Raw genomic sequence first — 24,629 nt, 5'->3', positions numbered from 1 at the left:
GGATGAATAAATAGGGAGAGGGAGGACGGAGAGAAGGGGAAAACTCAAGAGAAGAAGAGATGTGAAAGAGAAGGGGAAAGAAAAGGAGAGTAAAAAGTAGACTAGATGCAGATGGGAGATGTGGGGATGGGAGCTGGGAGAAGAAAGGGAACAGGAAAGTGAGAGAAAGGCAGAAAGATTGAGAAGAGGAGACTGAGACCTAGAGGAAAAGTGAAAGTAAAAGAAATGGTAAAGAGAGAAAAACTCAAAGAACGAATTAATACACAAATGGAATCCCATTAGACAAGAAACAAACTATGAGTAATATTTGGAATCTCAGACCTAGAAACGAAAGTGATCTAGAACATTATTAGCACACATTCAGTCAAAAGGTGCTTAGATCTACCTCTGTGCTGATGATACCCACAGGACCAGAATTACCTATAGCTCTGAATAAACTGGTTGCCTGTCTAACAGCAATTCAAGAAGCGACTAAAAAAAACCCGACAAAGTTTGTTAGAACCCTTGGTCCCTAACACAACTGGGTACAGTCTGATATCAAAATCCCTTTTAGGAACTATGACCTCCCCCTTAAATCAAAGGTCAGGAATCTTCCTGGGGGAAGAGATAGATAAAGTACTTTCAGACTGATCCCCCCAATCCAAGGCAGCAAAACAAGGAGAGAAGGGAGGTCCCAACCTAATCTGCAGTAGACAACCAACCAAGAGCAAACAAAACAAAACTGCAGATCTGTACAAGACGTAGGCGAAATTTATTGTGACAAAATAAATATATGCAAACCCTTTTACCAATCAAGGGACCCGACACGGTCCGTGTTTCGGACAAACCTTTGTCAGGGGTCCATGGGGTCCAGGGGTAAAAAAAGGAAAACAAAAAAAGTCACAAAAATTGTAGAGTAGCAGCAAGGTTTAAGCGACGTCAATATTCACTAACTGCAATGAGTCGCTTAAACCTTGCTGCTACTCTACAATTTTTGTGACTTTTTTTGTTTTCCTTTTTTACCATGGACCCCTGACGAAGGTTTGTCCGAAACACGGAGCGTGTCGGGTCCCTTGATTGGTAAAAGGGTTTGCATATATTTATTTTGTCACAATAAATTTCGCCTACGTCTTGTACATATCTGCAGTTTTGTTTTGTTTGCTCCCCCCAATCCAAGCCATCTTCAGAAGATGCCTCTATCTGTAATAACTATGCGTCTCTTTCCATACATCAAGAAGACAAGCCTTGAGTTGTCAGAGTGGTTCATGCCATGATAACGTCAAAATGGGATTACTGTAATGCAATCTACATGAGTGTGACTAGAAAGGGTTTGACCAACTTGAACTGATAAAGAATTCAAGAGTGATAGTAGGTTGTAAGCAACATGATCATATTGTACTATTTCTGCAAAAACAACACTGGCTACTACAGGGATAAATTTAAATCTCTATGTCTGATCTTAAAGCCCCTTAAAGGAATGAACCAGAATAGAGGGCCAACTGATTTTCAGGTCTCAGGTTTATTAAAAATTTGATTAAAATGTTTTAATAAATATTTCAAAGCAATGTACATAAAAATAATAAGGTTATACATAATTAGGACTTACAATGGACTAACAATACTTGGAAATAAAAGGGAAAAAGGGTTGACCTACAATTTTGGAAAGAAAATGACACTTAAGTGAAAGAACACGGAGGACGGAGAACCCTGTTAATTTGAATTGCCTATTTTTTAAAGAGTTATGTCATTAATAGTGGATAAAGAAGATCAAGGGTTATCCTCTACTAATTACCGGAAGCATCTATGAAAAGGAAACTCTTCAGTGAGCTCTTAAATCGCTCTAAACTTGTGTCTTCCCGAAGATAAGTAGGTAAATGATTCCATTGCTGGGGAGCTGTAACAGAAAATATTTCGTTCCGCCTTGTACTGATTATCTGTAGTGAAGGTACTACGAGAAGATTTTGGTATGTTGATCGTAAAATTCTAGAAGCGGAATATGGAATCCAGGAAGCTGGTGATTTTGATTGCCTGATTTTGAAAGTTAACAGGGCTAATTTATAGGATATTCTCTGTTGGATTAGAAGTCAGTGAGCTGTTTTTAGTAGTGGCATAACATGGTCGTACTTTTTTGAGTTGGGAATGATTTTTTACATTACATTGATGTCTTCTATCGCACCAATACCTTTCAGTTCTAGGCGGTTTACAACAAGAAATTAGCCTGGGCATTCCCAGGGAGATTGCAAGGTTGATAGCTATCTGGGAATGGTCGATAGGGTTTGGTTAGATCATTTGACAAATTATTTTGTATTATTTGTAACCTCCTTATTTCCTTTTGAGAGACACCCTTATAAAGAGAATCACAATAGTCTAGTATGGATATGATTAATGAATGAATGAGTATTTTTAATGCTGCAGGATCCAGGACTTTGGCTATTGATCTTACCATCCTTAGTTTCCAAAAACAGTTCTTTACTACCATACTGATATGGTCATGGAAAGTCAGCTACAACGGGAACGCACGGCAGCCACTTTTGTTGACGGCTCTGCGCAGGACAGGAGCATAGAAAGATCGTTCCTGCCCTGCGTCACCACTAGACCACCAGGTAAGGTCTGGAGAGGTCCGGGACGCAGGAGGGAGGCAGGGATGGATCAGAGGCAGCCTTTACAAATTACTTTGGTTTGGGAGGCAAAATAATGCGAAAAATCGAAGTTGCGAGTAATAAACCCGTTAATACGAAGGGAGAAGTGTATGTCGCTCAGTTATTCTTGCGTGTGTTTCAGCTTAAAAGGAGAGAGGAGAGGGAACTGCACTCAAACATTCCATTGGTTTGGAAAGAATAATAAAATTAAACCAAGCATGATAAAATATAAAGCAATTAGATGTCACTGAGAAGATTTAAGAGGGGAGATTTTACAGTTAACCTCAGGGTGCCACTGTTCCGCAGTCAGGGCCAGATTAACACATTGGCAGGGCTGGCTCAAGGCATGAGGCAGGTGAGGCACTGGCTCAGGGCAACGGAGCTCAAAAAGCCTGCCTTATTGGATCTGTCTTCAAAGCGGTGAGAGCGTGCTTTGTTCTCACCTCTGCGCTCTCTTCTCTCGCTGTAGGTTTAACAGTAAGAGCATGGAGGAGAGCGCAGCGGTAAGAGTAAAGCTAAACGCTCTCACAACTGTATAAGAATAGGTGGTGTCAGGTCAAAAGCGCGCCGGGACATAAGGCGCGCGCAGACAATTGAGCGCAGCGCGGAGGCACGCGCCGCAGAAAATTACTGTTTTTAGAGCTCCGACGGGGGTGTGGGGGGAGGGAGAACCCCCCACTTTACTTAATAGAGATCGCGCCGCGTTGTGGGGGCGTTGTGGGGGGTTGTAACCCCCCACATTTTACTGAAAACTTAACTTTTTCCCTGTTTTTAGGGAAAAAGTTAAGTTTACAGTAAAATGTGGAGGGTTACAACCCCCCAAACCCCCCACAACGCCGGCGCGATCTCTATTAAGTAAACTGGGGGGGGGCTCCCCAATAAAAAACCCCGTCGGAGCCCCTAAAAACTGTAATTTTCTTTGGCGCGCGCCTCCGTCTTGCGCTCAGTTGTCGGCGTGCGCCTTTGTCTTTCGCGGGGTTGTCTATGAACCGAATAGGTAGAGCTAATGCACACTCTGAGGGGAGGCTCCAGTGCAGATTGGGGGGGGGGAGGGGGAGTGTCACCGGAGCAAAGGTTGACCTCAGGGCAACACAACTGGTCAATCTAGCACTGTATATTGGATTCTAGGCAAGCATACAATTTGTAGGCCCCTACAATGGGCCCCCATTTGCTTCTTATCTGAAATTACCACCCCTCCCCCCCTAGAGCATCCATTATCTTTTCCATGGTTTCCTTCCCCTCCCCCTCTACTACTACTTATCACCGAAAGGCATATGCAGCGCTGTACATTCTGACATTTATGGACAGTCCCTGCTCAGAAGAGCTTACAACTTAACTTGGACAGACAGACATTGCGTGTGGCTTTCCCTATAACATTTATATATTCATGGGGCCAGAATTCAACCTGGATATTCAATGCTGGGCTGTTTTCAGTGCCGGTCTTATTTTTAGCCGTGGCAACTTAACCAGTTATTCAGTGCTAAGTGCTTAGCGGCTAAAGATAGGTTTGCTATTCACGTGGCCTATTTGAGCCGGCCAATTAGCTAACCCCGCTATGTCGCACGGTTTATCCAGTTAGCGGCTAGCTACTAACTACTGCTATCTCCCACTAAATATCCGCAGTTAGGTGCCAATATGCTACTAAACCAGCCAGGAGTAGCTCCAGTTGAATATCGGGCGGGGGACGGATGGACTTTGTAGACCACGCCCCACAAGGTACATGTGTACAGAGTATCCACATCCACCTGCTCCCTCTATTATTGTCTGCATTGGAAAAAAAAATCATCTCAGAAACACTGTCTCTGTATTGTAGCACCTTTACAGAAGCTCAGGTGTAAACCGCTCTGAAATGACTCCCCAGTCATTAGTAGCGATATAGAAGCTTTCAGTAAACAATAAACATTATTCTAAGCAGCCGATAAGGGTAATTCAGTTTGTATCATTTTGAAAATTCAATTTGTATGGATTGTTTCCCCCCCCTACTCCCGTTCTCTTTCTTCTAGCTAAATAAATACACTGTGATTTTGTTAGTCTGACTGAAGTGATTCTGAGTCCCTCTTGACTCTTGTATCATCATGTTTACTATATCTTTATTTTACTGTTTTTTATTTATTTGTTTTATATCTTTATTTTAAATTTTCTTCAGAATTCCATTGCTCAACGGTTTTGTCTTCCACTCATATTCCCTTGTTATTCATTCTTTACACATTTATTATGTCCATATATTTTCTTTTAAATTTTTCCATATTTAATTTTAATTAAAAAATTTTTTTTAAATTTTTATTTAGTTTACCCATTTAATTTATTACTGAGTTGTACACTTGCTTTAAATAGAATTATGACCATAGAGAGATCAGTGTACTCTTGTTAGGATGTTTCATATCTTGTTTATTATCTCTGTTTTTATTTTTACTCCTACTGCTCAGTAAATGTCTTCTAGGTACTTTAGTTAGATTGTGAGCCTTCGGAACAGTAAGGGAATTCCAAGTACCCATTCTTTATTTATCTTATTTTTATTGTATCCTTTAATGTATATTTCTCTGTAAACCGCTTTGAACCTAACGGATTTAGCGCTATATAAGAAATAAATTACATTGCATTACTGTGAAAACCTATGCATTCATTTTGCAGTGTGAGGGAGCAATGCCTTTGAAGGCTCTCCTTAAAGTGCTGACAAAATATCCCCCTCTCCTGTTTGCATTTCTCTTTCTGATTTCCAGTTTGGCTTAATGCAGAATACTGCTCTGGCCAAAGGGCTAGTTTTGCCAGAGGATATCGCGGTGGCCAAAGTATTTCTTTAAATGAATTAAAAAATACTGTTTAAGAGCAAGAATTCTGTTTCCCGCGGCATGGATATTGACAGCTTGCTAGGCTGTTTCACATCCCATGACCGTTTGCTTTTCCGTCCGTCTTTAAATCTTTTCTGCAGCCACTCTTTTATTTTTTTTATTTTTTTTTTTTTTTTTAATCTTCCTCTGTACACTTCTCACTCTATATTCATCTCTCTTGTCATCTGTCCCCTTCCACCATCTAGTAGGTTCAAAGTGCAATTGGCTCTGCCAACCTGTATTACGGCTCAAGAAAAGTTTCCTCAAAAAAAAAAAAAAAAAGTTCCTACAACTGTTTCTGATTAAAAACTGGCCAGAGTAAATATTACAGACCTCCGTGGTGCTGGCATGAGCGTGCTGCAATGACAGAGAATGTAGGATCAGGGATTAGGTGCAGAGAGGGGATACAACGAAGGACCTTGAAGAGAAAGGTGGGAAATAATAGAGGAAGAACATAGGGGCCACGAAAAGATAGGGAGAGGAGAAAGAAAAAGATACAGAGGTTGGAGGAGAGGAAAATCCACAAGGACCATCCCTCCATTTCTTAGTCAACAGACCGACTGTAGCTACAGTTTAAATGTTCTCCTTGGTGCTTGTTCTGCCTATGAAGGAAAGAAGCTTTCTCCTCACTTTCTACTAGAGCAGGGGTGTCAAAGGCCTTCCCCAAGGGCCGCAATCCAGTCGGGTTTTCAGGATTTCCCCAATGAATATGCATGAGATCTATTAGCATACCATGAAAGCAGTGCATGCAAATAGATCTCATGCATATTCATTGGGGAAATCCTGAAAACCCGACTGGATTACGGCCCTCGAGGAAGGACTTTGACACCCCTGTTATATAGTGTTTAGACCAGACATGGGCAACTCCGGTCCTTGAGGGCCGCAATCCAGTCGGGTTTTCAGGATTTCCCCAATGAATATGCATGAGATCTATTAGCATACCATGAAAGCAGTGCATGCAAATAGATCTCATGCATATTCATTGGGGAAATCCTGAAAACCCGACTGGATTACGGCCCTCGAGGAAGGACTTTGACACCCCTGTTATATAGTGTTTAGACCAGACATGGGCAACTCCGGTCCTTGAGGGCCGCAATCCAGTCGGGTTTTCAGGATTTCCCCAATGAATATGCATGAGATCTATTTGCATGCACTGCTTTCATTGTACGCTGATAAATCTCGTACGTATTCATTGGGGAAATCCTGAAAACCCGACTGGATTGCGGCCCTCGAGGAGGGACTTTGACACCCCTGTACTAGAGACTGACACAGGGACAAATTTGTCCCCGTCCCTACAGGAACTCAATTTCCACGTCCAATTCCCGTGAGTTTTGTCGCTATCCCTGTCCGTGCTCCATTCCTGTAAGCTCTGCCTCAATAGCACAAGCCTCAAACCCTTATGATTTTAAAGTGTTTGAGGCTTGTGCAGATGAGGATGGAGCTTGCAGAAATGGGGCAAGAACAGGAAAAGAACTCATGGGGACGGAATGGGAAAATGAGTTCCTGCGGGTACAGAGAAAAATTTGGACCCGTGTCATTCTCTACTTTCTGCTGTAGGGTCATGAAATGGTTAACTGTTGTTTGAAATACTGCTCTGGCCTACATAGCTGGATACAGTGTACAATCTGCTGACATCATCTGCTTGAAATGTATGTCCCTGCCTTACCACATTGTAAGCTAAATAGATAAGAGTTTGAGCCATGATGTACCCTGCCCTCCTAAACATGTAAGTTAGAACTGCAAGGCTTAGATAAGCAGGTAAATGAACTAGCTTCCTATAGGACTATAAGTTGTACCCCTGAACCTATCGCAAGTGCTGGCTTAGGACCAATAATAATTGTAGAAAAGTTATAGAAGTAACAAATAAGAAATTGTAGATTTTGCATATATTCGTTTGTGAAAAGGGCATTAAAGTCCGTGCATTTCCTGTTTCTGGCACTCTTGTAAGCAGGCTGCTCACTGCACAAGAATCCAGCATGCTGTAAATAAACCCATCTACTTTCTTCACGCCTCTGACTTTGTGTGTCCAAGTGACCTTTCACTACTATGATTTATTATTTCTATTACGCTACTGCAGCGCTGTATATTAAACACACAAGAGACAGTCCCTGCTCAAAAGAGCTTACAATCTAATTTCTACCTCTCTCTCCTCTTTAAATGCCTATGTCTATCGCTACTACTCTCTCTCCAATTTCTGCCTTTCGCTATCTCCCTTTTTGTCTCTCCCTTCCTATTTCTAGCCTCTTTCTCTTTTTAAAATATTGATTATATAATTTTTTTTCTCATCATCCGGTCATCTCTTTTTAAGAGAGTAAGCAAATCTGTGGCTGCTCTGCTCTTCCCTCCCTAACAGGGGGTGCTGCTGAAAACGTCAATACGTTAGAAACAGTAAAGTCAACTGCTCAGTGTGTATTGGGGGCAATTTTATAAATGAGCACGTTCATTTAGACACCCTGATGCTGCATGAGAGGAGCCTGTTTTATAATGGAATTAAGGCTAGGTTTCATTATAGAATCATAGTATCAGTGTGCCTAACATTTAGGTAGCCTTGAGCTAGCCATAGAGTTGGTGTAAAATTGAGCACCTAAAAGTAGCAGTATTCTGTAACAGAGGCATAGCCAGGCCTCTGATTTTGGGGGGCAGCACATTCCATCTTGCCCTGCCCTTGGCACATGAAAAAATATCTTTGTTGGTGCGGATGCCTAGGCCCCACCAGCCCAAAGGAATTTACAGCCATGCCATTTTCCTCCTCCTCTTGCAGGAAACAGGAAGTCGTCACTGTGCCTCCAGCCGCCAACTCCAAGACTCTCTGAGCATGCTCAGTCCTTGCACAAACTGAGCATGCACAAGGAGTCCCAGCATTGAGGCAGCTGGAGATATGCTGTTGACTTCCTGTTTCCTACAACAGCAGGAAGAGGACAAGGGGAATGGCTTGGCCGTGAATTTCTTTAGCTGATGGGGTTTCAGCATCCCCGCCAGCAATGTTCCCTCTAAGAACCGAGTTCACGTGAGCAAAAAAACATTTTTTTCGTAAGCAAAGGACTGAGTTGATATGAGCAAAAATTTTCCATTACGTTACCCTGATGGTATTGTACACACTCTGCATAACAAATTAAGAATTAGAAATATAATTTTTTTTTATTAAAAAGAAAAATAAGATGTTTTATTGAAAGGACTTAAAACATTGCTCAAGTTAGCTCTCAGAGGCCAACACCTCCTTCCCCAGGTCAAGGCAGTAAGCTGTCCTGATGCTAGGGTTACCATATGGCTCCAGAAAAAGGAGGACGGATTGAAGCATCCGGGTTTTACTTCCATTGAAAGTAATCTTTTTCTGGAGTCATAAGGTAACCCTATCCTGATCTACGAAAGGACGTTTTGGTCTGACAGTTAGTCAAAAATGTATTAAAATTAGTTCAATGAAAAGATATCATCTTAATTCGATTTCCTATTTATATTTATTAACCTTTATAAACACAGGTACCAGACTGCTCTGCCCCTCGCAGCTTCATACTCATTTATGACATAGCTCTAATTTGTGTTTAATGTTATTCTCACTACGTAGCCTTGTAGCGCTGCCGTCTTTTCCTGGCATCGTGTATGATGTAGTCTCGTGTTTGTTGCAGCCATTCGTACTTACCTGTATAAGCTTCACCTCCAATGGGGGTTTTTTTCCTCCTAAGATCTTCTCCCTTTCTCGCAACTGAGCTTAGACCTTTGTCTCACTACTGTACTTCCTGTCACCTCTACAACCTCTGCCCTCTTAGAGCTTGGCAACAGGTAGCAGAGGTCATACCTTTGCAGACCCCCCCGCTATTGGTCTCTTCTTTTCTCTCCCCTAGCCTTACGGGTATTCCCTAACGACCTTTTGTCTCAGGGGTCAGTCACACTTCTTCAATCTGTCCTTGAACAAAGGACCAGTCTTTTTACCTTAAGCTATCTGACCACACGCATGAATAATTCAGCATTTCATCTCTGGCACTTGGAATGCCTTACTGTCTAACTATTCTCTCACCTCTGCCACAAAGCTTCTGTTCTTCAAATCTTCACCTCTAGCTGCAATATTCAAGAATCTATCAACTGTGAGTACATCTACTATATTTATTCAATAAAGTGTATTTCAGAAAATTAGAAGGGTTTCCTGTGTGTGTGTGTGTTGATGTGCTAAGGTTTAACTTTCTGGAAAATATAGTCTTTGTCTGTTTAGAGAGTCCTGGACTGCGGCAGCAAGTGATACGAGTCCAGAATATACACTATTTTATCCTGAATTAAAAAGCCATGTTTTCTGGCCATTTAGTTTTCTGGTTTCTGCTTTCCTCCAGCTTAAATCTCTTGCCAGGATTTTTCTCTCCTCCTTTTCCTTTCGGCTTTCTTCAATTTATTTCTCTACCTCTATGTCCAGATTTAACTCATTGATGCTATCTAGTCAAGTTCCCTCTTTTTTTTTTTTTTTTTTTTACAGTCTACCAGTAGCTTTTCATCTCTTTCCTTTATCCTGACTCTCCTATTTTACTTCCCCTTATTCCCAGTCTTTCACTAACTCTGCCCTCTTTTTCTCCACCTTCTGCCCTTTCTTTTCCCTTCCATCATTATCTCCATCTCCATCAGATATCCCCCAAATATCTGCTGATTTCTCTTCCCTCTCTGCCTGCTTCTGTCCTCTCTTCTCCTAACTCCACTTCCACCAGTGTGTACCCCCTCTCTCTCCCCACCCCTTTTCCACCAGCATTTGCTCCAGCCTCCCCCACCCCACATACACCAGTTTCTGCCTCCTCTTCCCCCTCCCCCCATTCCACCATGAAGGTCTCACTTCTGGTCTGTTTCAGTTTGTTTTGTGAAAGCAACATTAGCGGCAGAAAGTGTTGGTCCTGACCCCACTAGGTGCGCAGTGGGGCTGAATGGCTGAGCGGCCTCCTGGTGCGCCGCTGTGCAGCTTAGAGGGAACATTGCCCGCCAGCGATTTAACAGGTGCTGCAGGTTTTGAGGGAACCTGAACCCACAGTGAGGGGGTCCAGCCTCCAAGGCCCCCTGTGGCTATGCCACTGTTCTGTAAGTAACAACTATAATAATCCTCGATGTTTAACAACTCGGATACAATGTATCATGTTCAGGAGTGCTCAGAAAAAAAAGGTTTTGAGAGACCAGACTTAGAGCAGTATTAAATCCAATGAAAGCAATATTAGATAAAAACTTAGTAATCAACCAGCTGCTTCAGAAAACCCGACGCTAACTTTTCAAAATGCTGATCTCACTGTCTGTTGAAAAGAAGCAACAGACAGTGAGACCAACGTTTTGAAAAGCTAGCGTCGGGTTTTCTGAAGCAGCTGGATGCGAAACGCGTCAAGACCCGTCAAAGTTTTGGTTTGCTCCAGTGCAGATAAGGTTTTCTTTTTCTAATATTGCTTACGCTTGAATGTGACAAAAATTTGGCAAATGAGAAACCATGTTATGTGCTGTGATTGAAAAGGGAGAGATGCTCTAAGTCTGGTCTCTCAAAACCTTTTTTTTTTTTCTGAGCGCGACTGAACATGATACATTGTATCTGAATTTTTAAACATCGAGGATTATTATAGTCGTGACATTGTATCATATTGTCCTTGGTGATGCGTTCTATTATCAAGTACCCTAGAGCAGTGTTCTTCAACCACCGGTTCATGGACCAGTGCCGGTCCACAGAAATTTCCTTACCTGTCCACAGGGCCAGCATGTGCATCAGGCCCAAAACAGTGTTCTTCAACCGCCGGTCCACGGTGCGATTGATGCGGCGTTATCTTCGAGCCAGCTCCCTCTTCCTAACTGATTCAGTGCACAAAGCCACGGGCAGTGGCTCCTAAGGGCATCCTGCACCTGAACCGGAAGCCTTCTCTCTGGCATTGCAACGTCAGAGGGAAGGCTTCCAGATGAGGCACGGGACGTGCAAGGTGCAATTAGTACTATTATGGGGGCGGGGTCTGGGGTGGAGATTGGATAAAGATGGGCGGGGTTTGTCTCACAACTTAGCCCCGTGTTCTTCAACCGACGGTCCACGGACTGATGCCGGTCCACAGAATAATTATTTTATTTCTACCGGTCCATAGGTGTAAAAAGGTTGAAAAACACTGCCCTAGAAAGTGTTGGGTATACTGTTCTGTAAGTTACATGTGTAAATGGAAGCATGGCCTGTTTCCCGCCCATGCTTCTCTCCTACGTATGCCACCCTTGCAAAATACCTGCTAAGTTAAGCGGGCATGTGCAAAATAGCACACAGGTCAAATGTTGACATTTAGATGTGTCTGTGTCATTATTCTAACCATTTACACGTATAACGTGCAAGTAAATGTGAGAGTCTGGTTTAGGGAACTGCTCCTTTTGCATTTTTGGCTCACTGCTTTCTTGAGCTGTTCATTGAGGGGCCCCTGTTTCACCCTCTCTCTCTTCTTTGAATGCTCCCACAGGCAACTCCACGGGGATCTTAGTCTTCCTCCTGGCAACGCTTCTGCACCTGGTAACAGTTCCGGCACTAAACATTACTGACTCCACAGCAAGAAAATCCATACAGAAAACATACGACCTCACCAAGTATCTGGAACATCAATTGCGATCTCTTGCTGGGCCCTATGTAAGTACTGTCAGCACTCTGCAGTAATTCACAATATATGGAAGCCCAAACCGGGACTGTATTCTTGAGTACCTCATAAAAGTTAAAAGGCTGCAAATTAGTAAGCATAACTGGTTCAAGATAAGGGGGGTTTGGGAGTAGCGGATAAAGAAATCTCTTTTACAATATGCCCCATCATTCAGTGGCATAGTAAGGCAGGACAGACTGCCCCAGGTGTCATCTTCAGGGGGAGGAAGGGGTGCTGGTGCTTCCCTCCCCCCTCCCCTCTGCATGCCTCTTTAAATGTTCACCGGCTCGAGTTCACCGGCTCGAGTAGCATCTTAAGAAAGGTTTGGACAATTTCCTGGAGGAAAAGTCCATAGTCCGTTATTGAGAAAGACATGGGAGAAGCCACTTCTTGCCCTGGATCGGTAGCATGGAATGTGGCTATTCTTTGGGTTTTGGCCAGGTACAAGGCACCTGGATTGGCCACTGTGAGAACGGGCTACTGGGCCTGATGGACCATTGGTCTGACCCAGTAAGGCTATTCTTATGTTCTTACGTGAGCCAAGTATAGGACAATTAAGCCACTGTTACATCACCGATGAGGTTAGCTCTGAGGCACTGTGGACTGAGGCATTATGACATCACAATCTCAGCTCTGGAATGTTGCTCTCATTGGGGTTCCAGAATCTTGATATTCTTTGAGATGCTGGAATGTTGCTTCTCCTTGGGTTTTGGCCAGGTACTAGGGACCTGGATTGGCCACCATGAGAACGGGCTACTGGGCTTGATGGACCATTGGTCTGACCCAGTATGGCTATTCTTAGGTTCTTACGTGAGCCATGTTGGGTCCCTCTCTGACACAATTCTTGTGGATTTTACATGTTACGTATACCTGTGAATTGTCTATGACACATGTGGATTTTATTTGTGGATTTTAGATGTTGATATAAAATAAAGCACCTGCATCGAGGTACCTTGTTTCTATAGTTCTGCTTGTTGTTTTTTGGTTGCAACATCGGCGTCTAACATTTAACAATAACAGAAACAGTTGCATGGTTCCTGTTGTGACCTATATGTATTACAGAGATTAACCATGTGTGATCAAAAACGCCAATCAGAACTAATGACTCCTGTACCAGACATCTATTTCTGAAACATGGCTCCGTATTGAGTCTATTTTTATGATATTGGACTTCTGAATGCATTTTCAATAAAACCTTCTACTCTATTTCGTACTCTTTGTCGTTTTAGCTCCTTGGTTGAAGTTTGCTGGTCCATCCCGACTGTGTTTTTCTTCTTGGATTAACATAGTAACATAGTAACATAGTAGATGACGGCAGATAAAGACCCGAATGGTCCATCCAGTCTGCCCAACCTGATTCAATTTAAATTTTTTTTTTTTTTTTTTTTTTTCTTCTTAGCTATTTCTGGGCGAGAATCCAAAGCTTTTCCCGGTACTGTGCTTGGGTTCCAACTGCCGAAATCTCTGTTAAGACTTACTCCAGCCCATCTACACCCTCCCAGCCATTGAAGCCCTCCCCAGCCCATCCTCCACCAAATGGCCATACACAGACCCAGACGGTGCAAGTCTGCCCAGTACTGGCCTTAGTTCTTCAATATTTACTCTTATTTTCTGATTCTAGATCCTCTGTGTTCATCCCACGCTTCTTTGAACTCAGTCACAGTTTTACTCTCCACCACCTCTCTCGGGAGCGCATTCCAGGCATCCACCACCCTCTCCGTAAAGTAGAATTTCTTAACATTGCCCCTGAATCTACCACCCCTCAACCTCAAATTATGTCCTCTGGTTTTACCATTTTCCTTTCTCTGGAAAAGATTTTGTTCTACGTTAATACCCTTTAAGTATTTGAACGTCTGAATCATATCTCCCCTGTCTCATAGAGTTCTCGCCATAGAAACATAGAAAAAGACGGCAGAAAAGGGCTATAGCCCACCAAGTCTGCCCATTCCAAATACCCGCCCCCCCTGATTTCACTCCCTTAGTGATCCCATGTGAATATCCCATTTTCTCTTAAAATCTGACACGCTGTTGGCCTCAATCACCTGCAGGGGGAGTTTGTTCCAATGATCCACCACTCTTTCGGTGAAGAAGTGTTTTCTGGAGTCACTATGTAACTTCTCTCCCCTGATTTTCAGCGGATGCCCTTTAGTGGTCGAGGGTCCCATGAGGTAGAAGATATCTTCTTCCGACTCGATATGGCCCGCGATGTACTTAAACGTTTCAATCATGTCTCCCCTCTCTCTTCGTTCCTCAAGTGAGTACAGCCGCAGTTTATTCAGTCTTTCTTCATTCGTGAGATCCTTGAGCCCCAAGACCACCGTTTCATTGAGCTAATAAATCTACTTATGGAGAGGGGTTAAGTGAGTGTAATGACAGTGGGGGAAGATAAGTTGTGTAGCAGAATTTTCAATAGATTAAGGCTTCCTTTTATCAAGCCACATTAGGGGTCTTTTATCGCCATCCACTGCGGTAAAGGCTCCGACGCTCATGAATGGGAGAGAGATTTCAGTGGGAAACCTGTGAGGAACAAGTTCTAGAAATTTAAGTGTGAGATGATGAAAACATGGATAAGGGTTTTGGTTGTGTGCTCAGAAAGGAAGAGAGAAATTCTGGTGATGTTATGGAAAAAGAAACAACAGGTTAAGAACCTAAGAATAGCCATACTGGGTCAGACTAGTGGTCCATCAAGCCCAGTAGCCCGTTCTCACGGTGGCCAATCCAGGTCCCTATTACCTGGCCAAAACCCAAGGAGTAGCAACATTCCAGCATTTCAAAAAATAGCAAGATTCCGGAATCCCAAAGAGAGCAACATTCTAGAGCTGAGGTTGTGATGTCATAATGCCTCATTCCACAGTGCCTCAGAGCCAACCTCATCAGTGATGTTACAATGGCTTAATTGTCCTATACTCGGCTCACGTAAGAACATAAGAATAGCCATACTGGGTCAGACAAATGGTCCATCAAGCCCGTTCTCACGGTGGCCAAAACCCAAGGAGTGGCAACATTCCAACATTTCAAAAAATAGCAAGATTCCGGAATCCCAATGAGAGCAACATTCTAGAGCTGAGGTTGTGATGTCATAATGCCTCATTCCACAGTGCCTCAGAGCCAACCTCATCAGTGATGTTACAATGGCTTAATTGTCCTATACTTGGCTCATGTAAAAACATAAGAATAGCCATACTGGGTCAGACAAATGGTCCATCAAGCCCGTTCTCACGGTGGCCAAAACCCAAGGAGTGGCAACATTCCAGCATCTCAAAGAATAGCAAGGTTCCAGAACCCCAATGAGAGCAACATTCCAGAGCTGAGATTGTGATGTCATAATGCCTCAGAGCCAACCTCATCAGTGATGTTACAATGGCTTAATTGTCCTATACTCGGCTCACGTAAGAACATAAGAATAGCTTTACTGGGTCAGACCGATGGTCCATCAAGCCCAGTAGCCCGTTCTCACGGTGGCCAATCCAGGTCCCTTGCACCTGGCCAAAACCCAAAGAATAGCAACATTTCATGCTTCCAATCCAGGTTTTAGCAGTCTGTAAGATATTTGCAGAAAAAGAGCGGGGAGTTGATGACGCATCAAGGTTAAAAGTTGAGGAGTCAGGGAGAATGAAAGTGTTATCCAGAGAAACAAAGAATAGATTATCTTTCATGTAGGAGAACATTGAAAAATTTCCTTTTGTAAATTTCTTAAGTTTAGATTGATTTTATTATTATTATTACTGTATTATATGAAGCACTTCCTGGAGTATTCTCGGGTTTCTTGCTATCCACATTGCATTGAACTATGTTTTGGTATGTGTGGGTAACAAGTCCCCAGTGTAAGAGTAACATAGTAGATGGCGGCAGATAAAGACCTGAATGGTCCATCTGTAATATAATAATGGAAGAGGACAGATGGGTTGAGAAGGAAATATAAGAAGCACTGTCTTTTGGCCATGTTCAGTTTCAGATGAGAGATTCAGTATGAGGAGATGAGGAAATGTTCTTTTTTTTAATTAGCTGGACCTAAAGAATGGAATGTTCTTTCTTTGAGGATCAGGATGTAGTTTAAGGTGGAAAAACTGAAGAAATTACTGTAGGGTCAACTGTTTTCATTGGGTTTTTTGGGTTTTTTTTGGCAAACAATGATGGAATAACAATAAATTATTACTAATAATGACAGGGGTTGCCATTCAACAAATCACATAGAATTGGAAAGACTGGAGGAGATTAAATTATAACTTTTGGTGGAATTCTTTATGCCATATCTATAAAATGGAAAGATTTACTGCGTTACAAAAGGGATATTTTAAGAAATTTCAGGATGTGTGGAAACCATTAACAAAATATTGTCAGGATTAAGTAAAATTATTTCCCTTATGTTTATTAGTTTATGAGGTAGGGAAGGGGGTATTTTATTATTACATATATCATACAATAATGGAGTATATGGTTGGGGGGGATGGGCGAGGGGTAGGGATAAGAATCTATGTAATATACCAATGATTGTTTATAAGTGATGTATTTATTGTTACTGTGAATGAAAATATTAACACTTAATGTAATTTGTGAAAATGAATAAAGAATTATAAAAAAAAAAAAAAAGGAATAATAGAGACAGTTGTCAAAGGCAAGGTCAGGAAGTCTGATGGTTGGTATGATTGTGTTATCTGGCTGTTGGATTGTTTCAATTATTTCTATGGATTTTTTTTATTCTGAATGCCAAGAGAATAAAAACAGAGCAAGAGAAGAGAAGAGAAGTGGTTAGGGAAATGGACTTGTATACTGTCTTTTTGTGGTTACACATTCAAAGCAGTTTACATACACACATATTTTACATTTTATTTACTTGGCTTTCTGTACTATTCTCCCAGGGCAGCTCAGAACAGTTTACATTAATATATTCAGGTACTCTAGCATTTTCCCCTGTCTGTCCTGGTGGGCTCACAGTCGATCTAATGTACTGGGGGCAATGAGGGGGGATGAAGGGCTAGATTCACCAAACTCACTGATTGTGTCCCGACCAGTTTGCTATCGTTTCCCGACCCGATTCACTAACCGTCTGCCCAATCAATCTCTCACCCGATCCGGCCATGCAAATGAGGGGAAATGGCATGCATGAGTAGGACGCCATCGATCCGAAGTGAAGCGACCGCCGAGGACCAGTCGCTTACTGTCCTTGCCGACTCTCCTGCTCTCTGTCACCCTGAAATCCCAGTATCGAGGTTACAAAACAACCATCAAAATAAAATAAAAAATAAAACTGTACATATGCATACAAACTCCCTTTTTATTCTGCAAAAAGCGTGGTTTCAACCCGCGGATTAAAAGCGTGTTCTGTTCCATAATCAAAGCATGTTCTTGTTCCATAATCTGGCTGCACAAATTGAAATGAGTCCTTTTAAAATGTCCCCTCGTAGGGCCAGCAAGTGAACGGCAGACACCCCTCCCCCCCTTTATTTTGAGCTCGCTTGTGCGAAGAGCAAGCGCATGCGCAAACGGCATCCACAACCAACAAGGATAATCTGCGCATGTGTCTCGTTCGCTCTACGGTGATCTGTGGGATCGCTTGTGGGCGGGTGTCCGATCAAATCATTTGCATGCCGAATCTGTAGCGAATCGGTCGCTCGGCAAAACCCGGCCAAGAATCGCCCGACAATGATCCAGATCGGTGAGTTTAGTGAATCTAGGCCTAGGGTCACAAGGAGCAGCTTGGGTTTGAACCCACAAACTCAAGGTGCTGAGGCTGTAGCTTTAACCATTGCACCACTCTAGAAATCAAAATGCAGTGAAAGTGAGCCGTGTGAAGGACAATCAAGCCATTGTGACATCACTGATGAGGTTGGCTCTTAGGCATTGGTGGAATGAGGCATTATGATGTCACAAGACCAGCTCTGGTTATCAGAGGCTGAAACTTTTCACACTATTTATTTATTCAAGTTTCTATACCGTTCTTCCAGGGGAGCTCAGAACAGTCAGATTCCAAGACAGAGCTCTAAGGTACACTGACTGACAGTGAAATAGCAGTGGAGGAGGTTCTACTGGAGCATACTTATGTAAATGGCGCCATAAGTTTTAAATGACTTTAATCGGCGTGGTAATGACTGTGCTTTTAAAAAAAGAATTTAAAACTCATTTAAAAAAAGTAAACTAAAGTAGGCATCGTAATCGTGTCTTCGCGAAGCCACCTAACAGGGCCAAAGGTAAAAGTAGGTGTGATTTGAGGGAGGCGCCATTAGCTGTGATCCTTTAAACAGAGCCTAAGCGCGATGACACACGGCCAGCGCCTTTTTGCACCTACAGACAGACATACTTCTTAAATCCACAGATAGCTTCAGCTATAGGAGGAAGAGACTAGGTCAAACTCAGTTTTTAAAAATGTTTGGGGGGGAGGGCCAAGGGCAGTCACAAGCAACCCCAAAAATTTGAAATTAAGGAAGAATCCTTTCTCATGACCGTAAGATAAACCAAATAGAGGGAGCTGAAAACTATGTCCAGGATAGGTTCAGAGAGAACAAGTAGGAGGGTTTTCCTAATTCTGTGCTGGCACCACCAGAGGAAGTCATCAACATGTGCAGATAATTCTCCCCCCGTTTGTTGACGGAGAAATACAAAGACAAAGGAACTGTAAATGTCAGGACATCAATGACTCATGAAAATCGAGAGCCAAGTTCACAAGTCAATGCATATGACACCATTTTTCATGAAATTAGATGAACGGTTCAGATGTTATTAAGGGGCACGGAAAGACATTTGGAAATATTTATTTAATTTATTTAACTATTTACATACCGCATAAAACTAGGCGGTTTGCACATTGGCTATATACATATTACCCTGGTCGCCCTTTAGTCGCTAAACGTATAATACAAACATAGGACAAACATAAATTTCCCATCCCCCCAGGGAAATATAATGCAATATCAGAAACAAACATTATCAAACCATAAAATCAACACAGGCATTTTCAAATCATATTGTCAACAAATAAGATGCAGAAGAGCATTGAATATGCCATTCAAGGCAGAAATATTCGTAACACTATCCACCCCCTCTTTTGCTAAGGTGCGCTAACCGATTAGCGCCCACTAATTCGATTAGCGCGCGCTAAATGCTAGACTAACATGCAGGCATTAGCGTGCTCTAATCGGTAAAAGAGGGCCTATATCTTGAAACTAAGACTACTGAAACATTAGCATAGGAAGGCATATAAGGACAGTTTCCCTATAGACATTTGGAAATGTAAGGACAGTTTCCCTATAGTTTTCCTATAGTTAACAATGATAAAAGTCAAGTTTTATTTGGAAAAAAAAACCCCAAAAACCCCAACAAATTAATTCTTAAGGGATTGCCTCAGTCAGGCATGAACATATCAGGCTGACAAGAGCTGTCTTAATTATGTGCAAACAGACTTTAGCATTTTGTAAAAGAGCAAGACTATTGGTGCACTTACAGGAAGGCAAGATTTAAAATTAACCACAGCTTGAGCAGTGAACTCAAATAATATCGATCAAATATGGTTTGAGTTCGTACCGAGGAATGGCATCTGACTAGTATTTTAAACAAACCTTCCCCTCACATTACCCATCTAGTGTTGACATTTACAGACAGGCAAATGAGGTTAGATTATATTACCTGTGTGATTGGCTTCTCCCAGAGTTTAACACAAACAAATGCAAAGTACAGATGGAGAGATGTTTCCACTGGGATCTTTAATCAAAGTCTGAAAAATACTGATTTAACATGGCCAGTGTTTTGGCACCATAAAGGTGCCTTCCTTGGGAGTCTATTACAAACAAATATAAAAGATAAACATCAATTACAGGCAAAATCATAATCAAAATGTAAATATACCACATTTAAAAATAACCCTGGGAGGGGCCATAGGTGCCTGAGCCAATCAAGGCCTTAGGACCCTCCTGCTGCATCCCAGGATGCACCAAGAAGGAGAAGGCCTGCCATTTCAAAGAGGCAGGCCTGCAGGCAGGAGAGACTGGGCATCCCTCCTGCTGTCATCTTCTTTTTAAGGTGGGTGGGTAGGGGGAGGGGGGAAGCCGAGTGGCAGAGACAGGAGGGAGTGGGCATCCCTTCCGCCAAGGATCTTCAGGGGGGGGGAGAGTATCCCCTTCCTGGTTTAGCGACGATCGTTAGACGATTGAAGGGTTTAGTGCAGGGGTGTCCAAGCCCCATGAAGTATTTTGTGCGGCCCCGGTCTAGGGCAATGCAGTGTTTTCTTCCGCTGCCCCCAGGCGTTTACCATTCTTGCCGGCTCCCTCCTCTGTCTTGCTGCAGCGTTTGCACATTTGTGTGGCCACCAGAAACTTTTTTTCAGCCAAAAGGTTGGACACCCCTGGTTTAGTGCATCACAGTATACACAACTTTATAGGAGCCCACAGTCTAGCCATGCTCCTCCCTGGCCATGCCTCCTTTACAGATTCGCACGCTAGAACTGACGTGTAACACTATGTACAATGCACATACCAAGCTGTGCACGTTACTTCTAACTAGTGTCAGTAACTGTTAATTGCCAATTACCGACGCCAGTTGGTCTTGTTAAACAATTAAGCTGTGTGTGGCAATCAGCTGTGTGCAACAATTTGTGCGTCCATCTTATAGCACTATAGACAGAACTGGCGGGGGGGGATAGTGTGAATGATTTCCAAATAGCAGACACTATTTTTGGCAAATGATGAAACACAAAGGCTTGGATTCTGTAACGGCGGTGGCTGCCGCCGCTACCTTAAAAGCAGATGCCGATCGTGTGTCAATCACACGATGGTGCCAGGTGCAGAACTGCGCTGCCAGCGAAGGCAGGCGCCGGAAAGGTGGGCCAGGGATTCTTGTAAACCGCTTCGACTTAACTGTTTTTGTTAAAAACCGCGGTATATCAAATAAAATATCTGCAACGCTTAAAGAGAGGGTGTCACAGGGGCGGCTTCTATTTTGGAATAATCTCAAAGCATAAAGCGAAAGGAAGCGTGTTTAGTATCTTGGAATAACAAAAGCACAGGGGATAAGGGGCAATTATGCGCAATTTACGTCAACTGTGAGCTGGTAATTGTTAATTAGCGGTGCCGATTAAGCGCTTTAATTCATTAACCCCCCCCCTCCTGTACTAACGTGTAGCGCGGGTTTTAGCGCCGGCAGCGGCGGTAACTACTCCGACGCTCATAGGAGGGGGTTAGTTAGGCGTCTAGATCGACTAGACGCAGCTATCTAGGTGCCTAACTGAGGCGTCATTTATAGAATCAGGGCCATAATGTCTTTTGATGAGTTACAGGCTGGAAAAATTTGGGATGTTGCATTTTCTTAGATCGGAAACGGCAAAAAGTGGAGTTGGCCAGGGGAATGATGATGTCATTGGAGCCACACCCTGGTTATTCATTTTACTGTTGACCTTACATGGCTGGGTTTCAGTGAGTGCCTGCATCAGAGGGCCTTGTTTTTCAGTGTTTGTCATTTTTGAATATGGCATGTTTTATTTGTTATTTATTTATTTCAAAATGTGTAGCTTATGGGAGTGTGTGGCTCAGTGGTTAGAGCTACAGCCTCAGCACCCTGAGGTTGCGGGTTCAAATCCCATGCTGCTCCTTGTGACCCTGGGCAAGTCACTTAATCCCCCACCCCCTTGCCCCAGGTACATTAGGTAGAGTGTGAGCTCACCAGGACAGACAGGGAAAAAAATTAAGCGGTTCACGAAATACATACACAATCTTCAAAAGACAATACAATACCAGATAATTGACATTCATCTAAAAATTCTCCAGTATAAACATAGTAGCTTTCAAGACAGCCTCTACAAATAAAGTTGTCTTCAGCACCTTCTTAAATTTCTGTATATCAGAAAGTAACCTAAATGGTGCAGTCAAATTAAGAACGTAAGAGCTGCCATCTCCAGATCAGACCTTCGGTCCATCAAGTCCGGCGAGCCGCACACGCGGAGGCTAAGCCAGGTGTACACCTGGCGTAATTTTAGTCATCCATATCCCTCTATGCCTCTTGTAAGGAGATCAGCATCTAGTTCGCTTTTAAATCCGTACCTCAAATTCCATTACTTTCCGCAAAAAAATTGCGAACGAATTGTTCTGGACCAAATTTCTCAATCAATTGTCCTCCACTCCTATGCTTGCAAATACAGAAACCAGTTGGCACAACTGGGCCACCCTCTCTGAGACCACCTACCACTCATTCGCCCCACTATCCACTAAAACTGTCCCCTACTCCCGTAAGGCCCCTTGGTACCTTCCATATCACAGAGAATTGAAGCAGAAATGTCGAGCACTGGAGCGCAAATGGAAAAAAAAAATCTAAATCCCCTACAGACAAACAGTCCTGGAGGGTCAATATTAAGTTCTACAATACAGTACTAAAAAAAGGAAGGAAAAACTTCTACGGTGATAAAATCTCCAGATCTAACAACCAGAGTAGTGCACTGTTTAACATCTGGCGCTCCTTAACCTCTAAAAACGACTCCATCATGACCCCCTCCTCTCCATCAGCTGATGATCTAGCAAAATTCTTCAACGAAAAGGTCACTACCTTAAGATGCTCCTTCCCACCAGCAGTCTCTTACAACTCCCTAACTGTCTCCAACCCTATCCCAGCTGACAGATCCTGGACTGCCTTTGAGCATATATCCGAATCCCAGGTCACTAAACTCTGCTTCAAACTGAAAGCCTGCAACTGCACCTTGGACCCATTCCCCTCCTACCTATATGAGAAAATTCCCACACAGGCCATCGCATCTCTTACCAAATGTATAAACTCTGCCCTACTTTCAGGCCTATTTTCTGCAGAAATGGGACATATTGCCCTGTCCCCACTACTGAAAAAAGCTGACCTAGACCCCTCCTCACCTTCCAACTACAGCCCAATAGCAAATATTCCCCTCCTGACCAAGATGCTAGAGTCCATCATATCTACCCAACTCTCATCCTATTTAGAGAGATTCTCCATTCTCCTTCCTTACCAATATGGCTTTAGACCCAACTTCAGCATCGAATCCCTATTGGCCTCATTAATCTCAAAGGTTCAACAACTTCATTCTCGTAATAAGTTTGCTGTTCTTCTACAATTCGACCTTTCTGCAGCATTTGACGTTGTCCATCATGATATTCTTATTTTCCAACTTTCTGAGATTGGCATTAACTCTACAGTCTTAGACTGGTTCTTGAAATTCTTACGCTCCCGCTCTTACACTATTAATATGAATGGCACCTCATCCTCTCCTTGGAAACCAATTTGTGGAGTCCCGCAGGGATCACCTTTATCCCCTATTCTCTTCAACATCTATATGTCCTCCCTGAAACTACTCCATCTTTCCCCTCTGGAAACACTTTACACTTATGCTGATGACATCCTTGTCCTCCTTGAAACCGACTTGAACCTCACCAACCTCTCTGAGAACATATCCTCATGTATAACAAACCTCCAATCCTGGGCCCTCACCGTACAAATGAAACTAAACGAGTCCAAAACAAAACTACTTTGGCTCGGCCCAAAATTAGATCAGCTACCCACCCTCATCCCACTGTCCTCTGGCACCACACTGCAGCTTGAGTTCTCCAGCAAAGTTCTGGGCATCATCATTAACTCTACACTATCCTTCAACGACCACCTCAACTCCTTGGTAAAAAAAATGCTTTTTCAGCCTTCACATGCTGAGGAAAGTGAGATCCTGCTTCCATCAACAACACTTTGCTGTCCTCGTACAATCCATCATCCTTTCCAGATTGGACTATTGTAACTCCATCTACTTAAGCCTAACAAAGAAAAAGCCTTCAAAGACTTCAGCAGATTCAGAATACCGAGGCTAAACTAATCTTTGCAAAAAGTAAATTTGACCATGTCTCCCCACTCCTGTCCAAACTTCACTGGCTTCCAGTAGTCTCTAGAGTCCACTTTAAATGCGCTTGACTAACTTTCAAGATCCTACATGGCATCCTTCCTCCCCTTATCCCACTATCTTGGAATTCCTCGAATCCTAACATCACCAAAAACATCCACCCAAAAATTCAAACTATCCTTCCCCTCATTAAAAGGCATATCCCATCCAGGAAAACTAGGGACATCCCTCTCCTTCAGAATCACAGAGCTCTGGAACAACCATTCTACCCCACTTCGGAATCTGGGCACCCTCCAACTTTTCCGAAAACATCTGAAAACTTGGCTATTCTCAAAAATGTAATATGTCCTCCTCTTTGTTATACTAAGTCCCTCTAAACTTTCTCTATACTGTCCTGTAACCCTCATTGAAGTTCCTTCTCTACACCATTTCCTGTAAACCGTGCCGAGCTCTACGATTATGGAGATGATGCGGTATACAAACTTAAGGTTTAGTTTAGTTTGAATCCTAAAACGGTGGATTCCACAATAACCTCTTCTGGGAGAGCATTCCAGGTGTCCACCACTCGTTGCGTGAAGCAGAATTTCCTGATATTTATCCTGGACTTGTCCCCCCTTAGCTTCAGTCCATGTCCTCTTGTCCGTGTCACATTGGACATTGTAAATAATTTTTTTTCCCGCTCTATTTTGTCGATTCCTTTCAGTATTTTGAAAGTCTCGATCATATCCCCTCGCAGTCTCCTCTTCTCAGG

At 42.9% G+C, this 24,629-nt stretch overlaps 1 protein-coding gene across 1 annotated transcript in view; it reads left to right on the top strand.

Annotated features, from left to right (window-relative positions):
• CLCF1 (cardiotrophin like cytokine factor 1) overlaps positions 1–24,629 on the top strand; it is a 176,111-nt gene that overhangs the window by 97,187 nt on the left and 54,295 nt on the right. Inside the window, exon 2 of the mRNA XM_033921128.1 lies at positions 11,878–12,041. Coding sequence (XP_033777019.1) covers positions 11,878–12,041 — 164 coding nt within the window. The remainder of the gene's footprint in view (positions 1–11,877; positions 12,042–24,629) is intronic.

This window comes from Geotrypetes seraphini, chromosome 14 (genome assembly GCF_902459505.1).
Source record: "Geotrypetes seraphini chromosome 14, aGeoSer1.1, whole genome shotgun sequence".
NCBI lineage: Eukaryota > Metazoa > Chordata > Amphibia > Gymnophiona > Dermophiidae > Geotrypetes > Geotrypetes seraphini.
The sequence above is the reverse complement of the archived record's forward strand: the minus strand, read 5'-3'. Positions and strand labels throughout refer to the sequence as shown.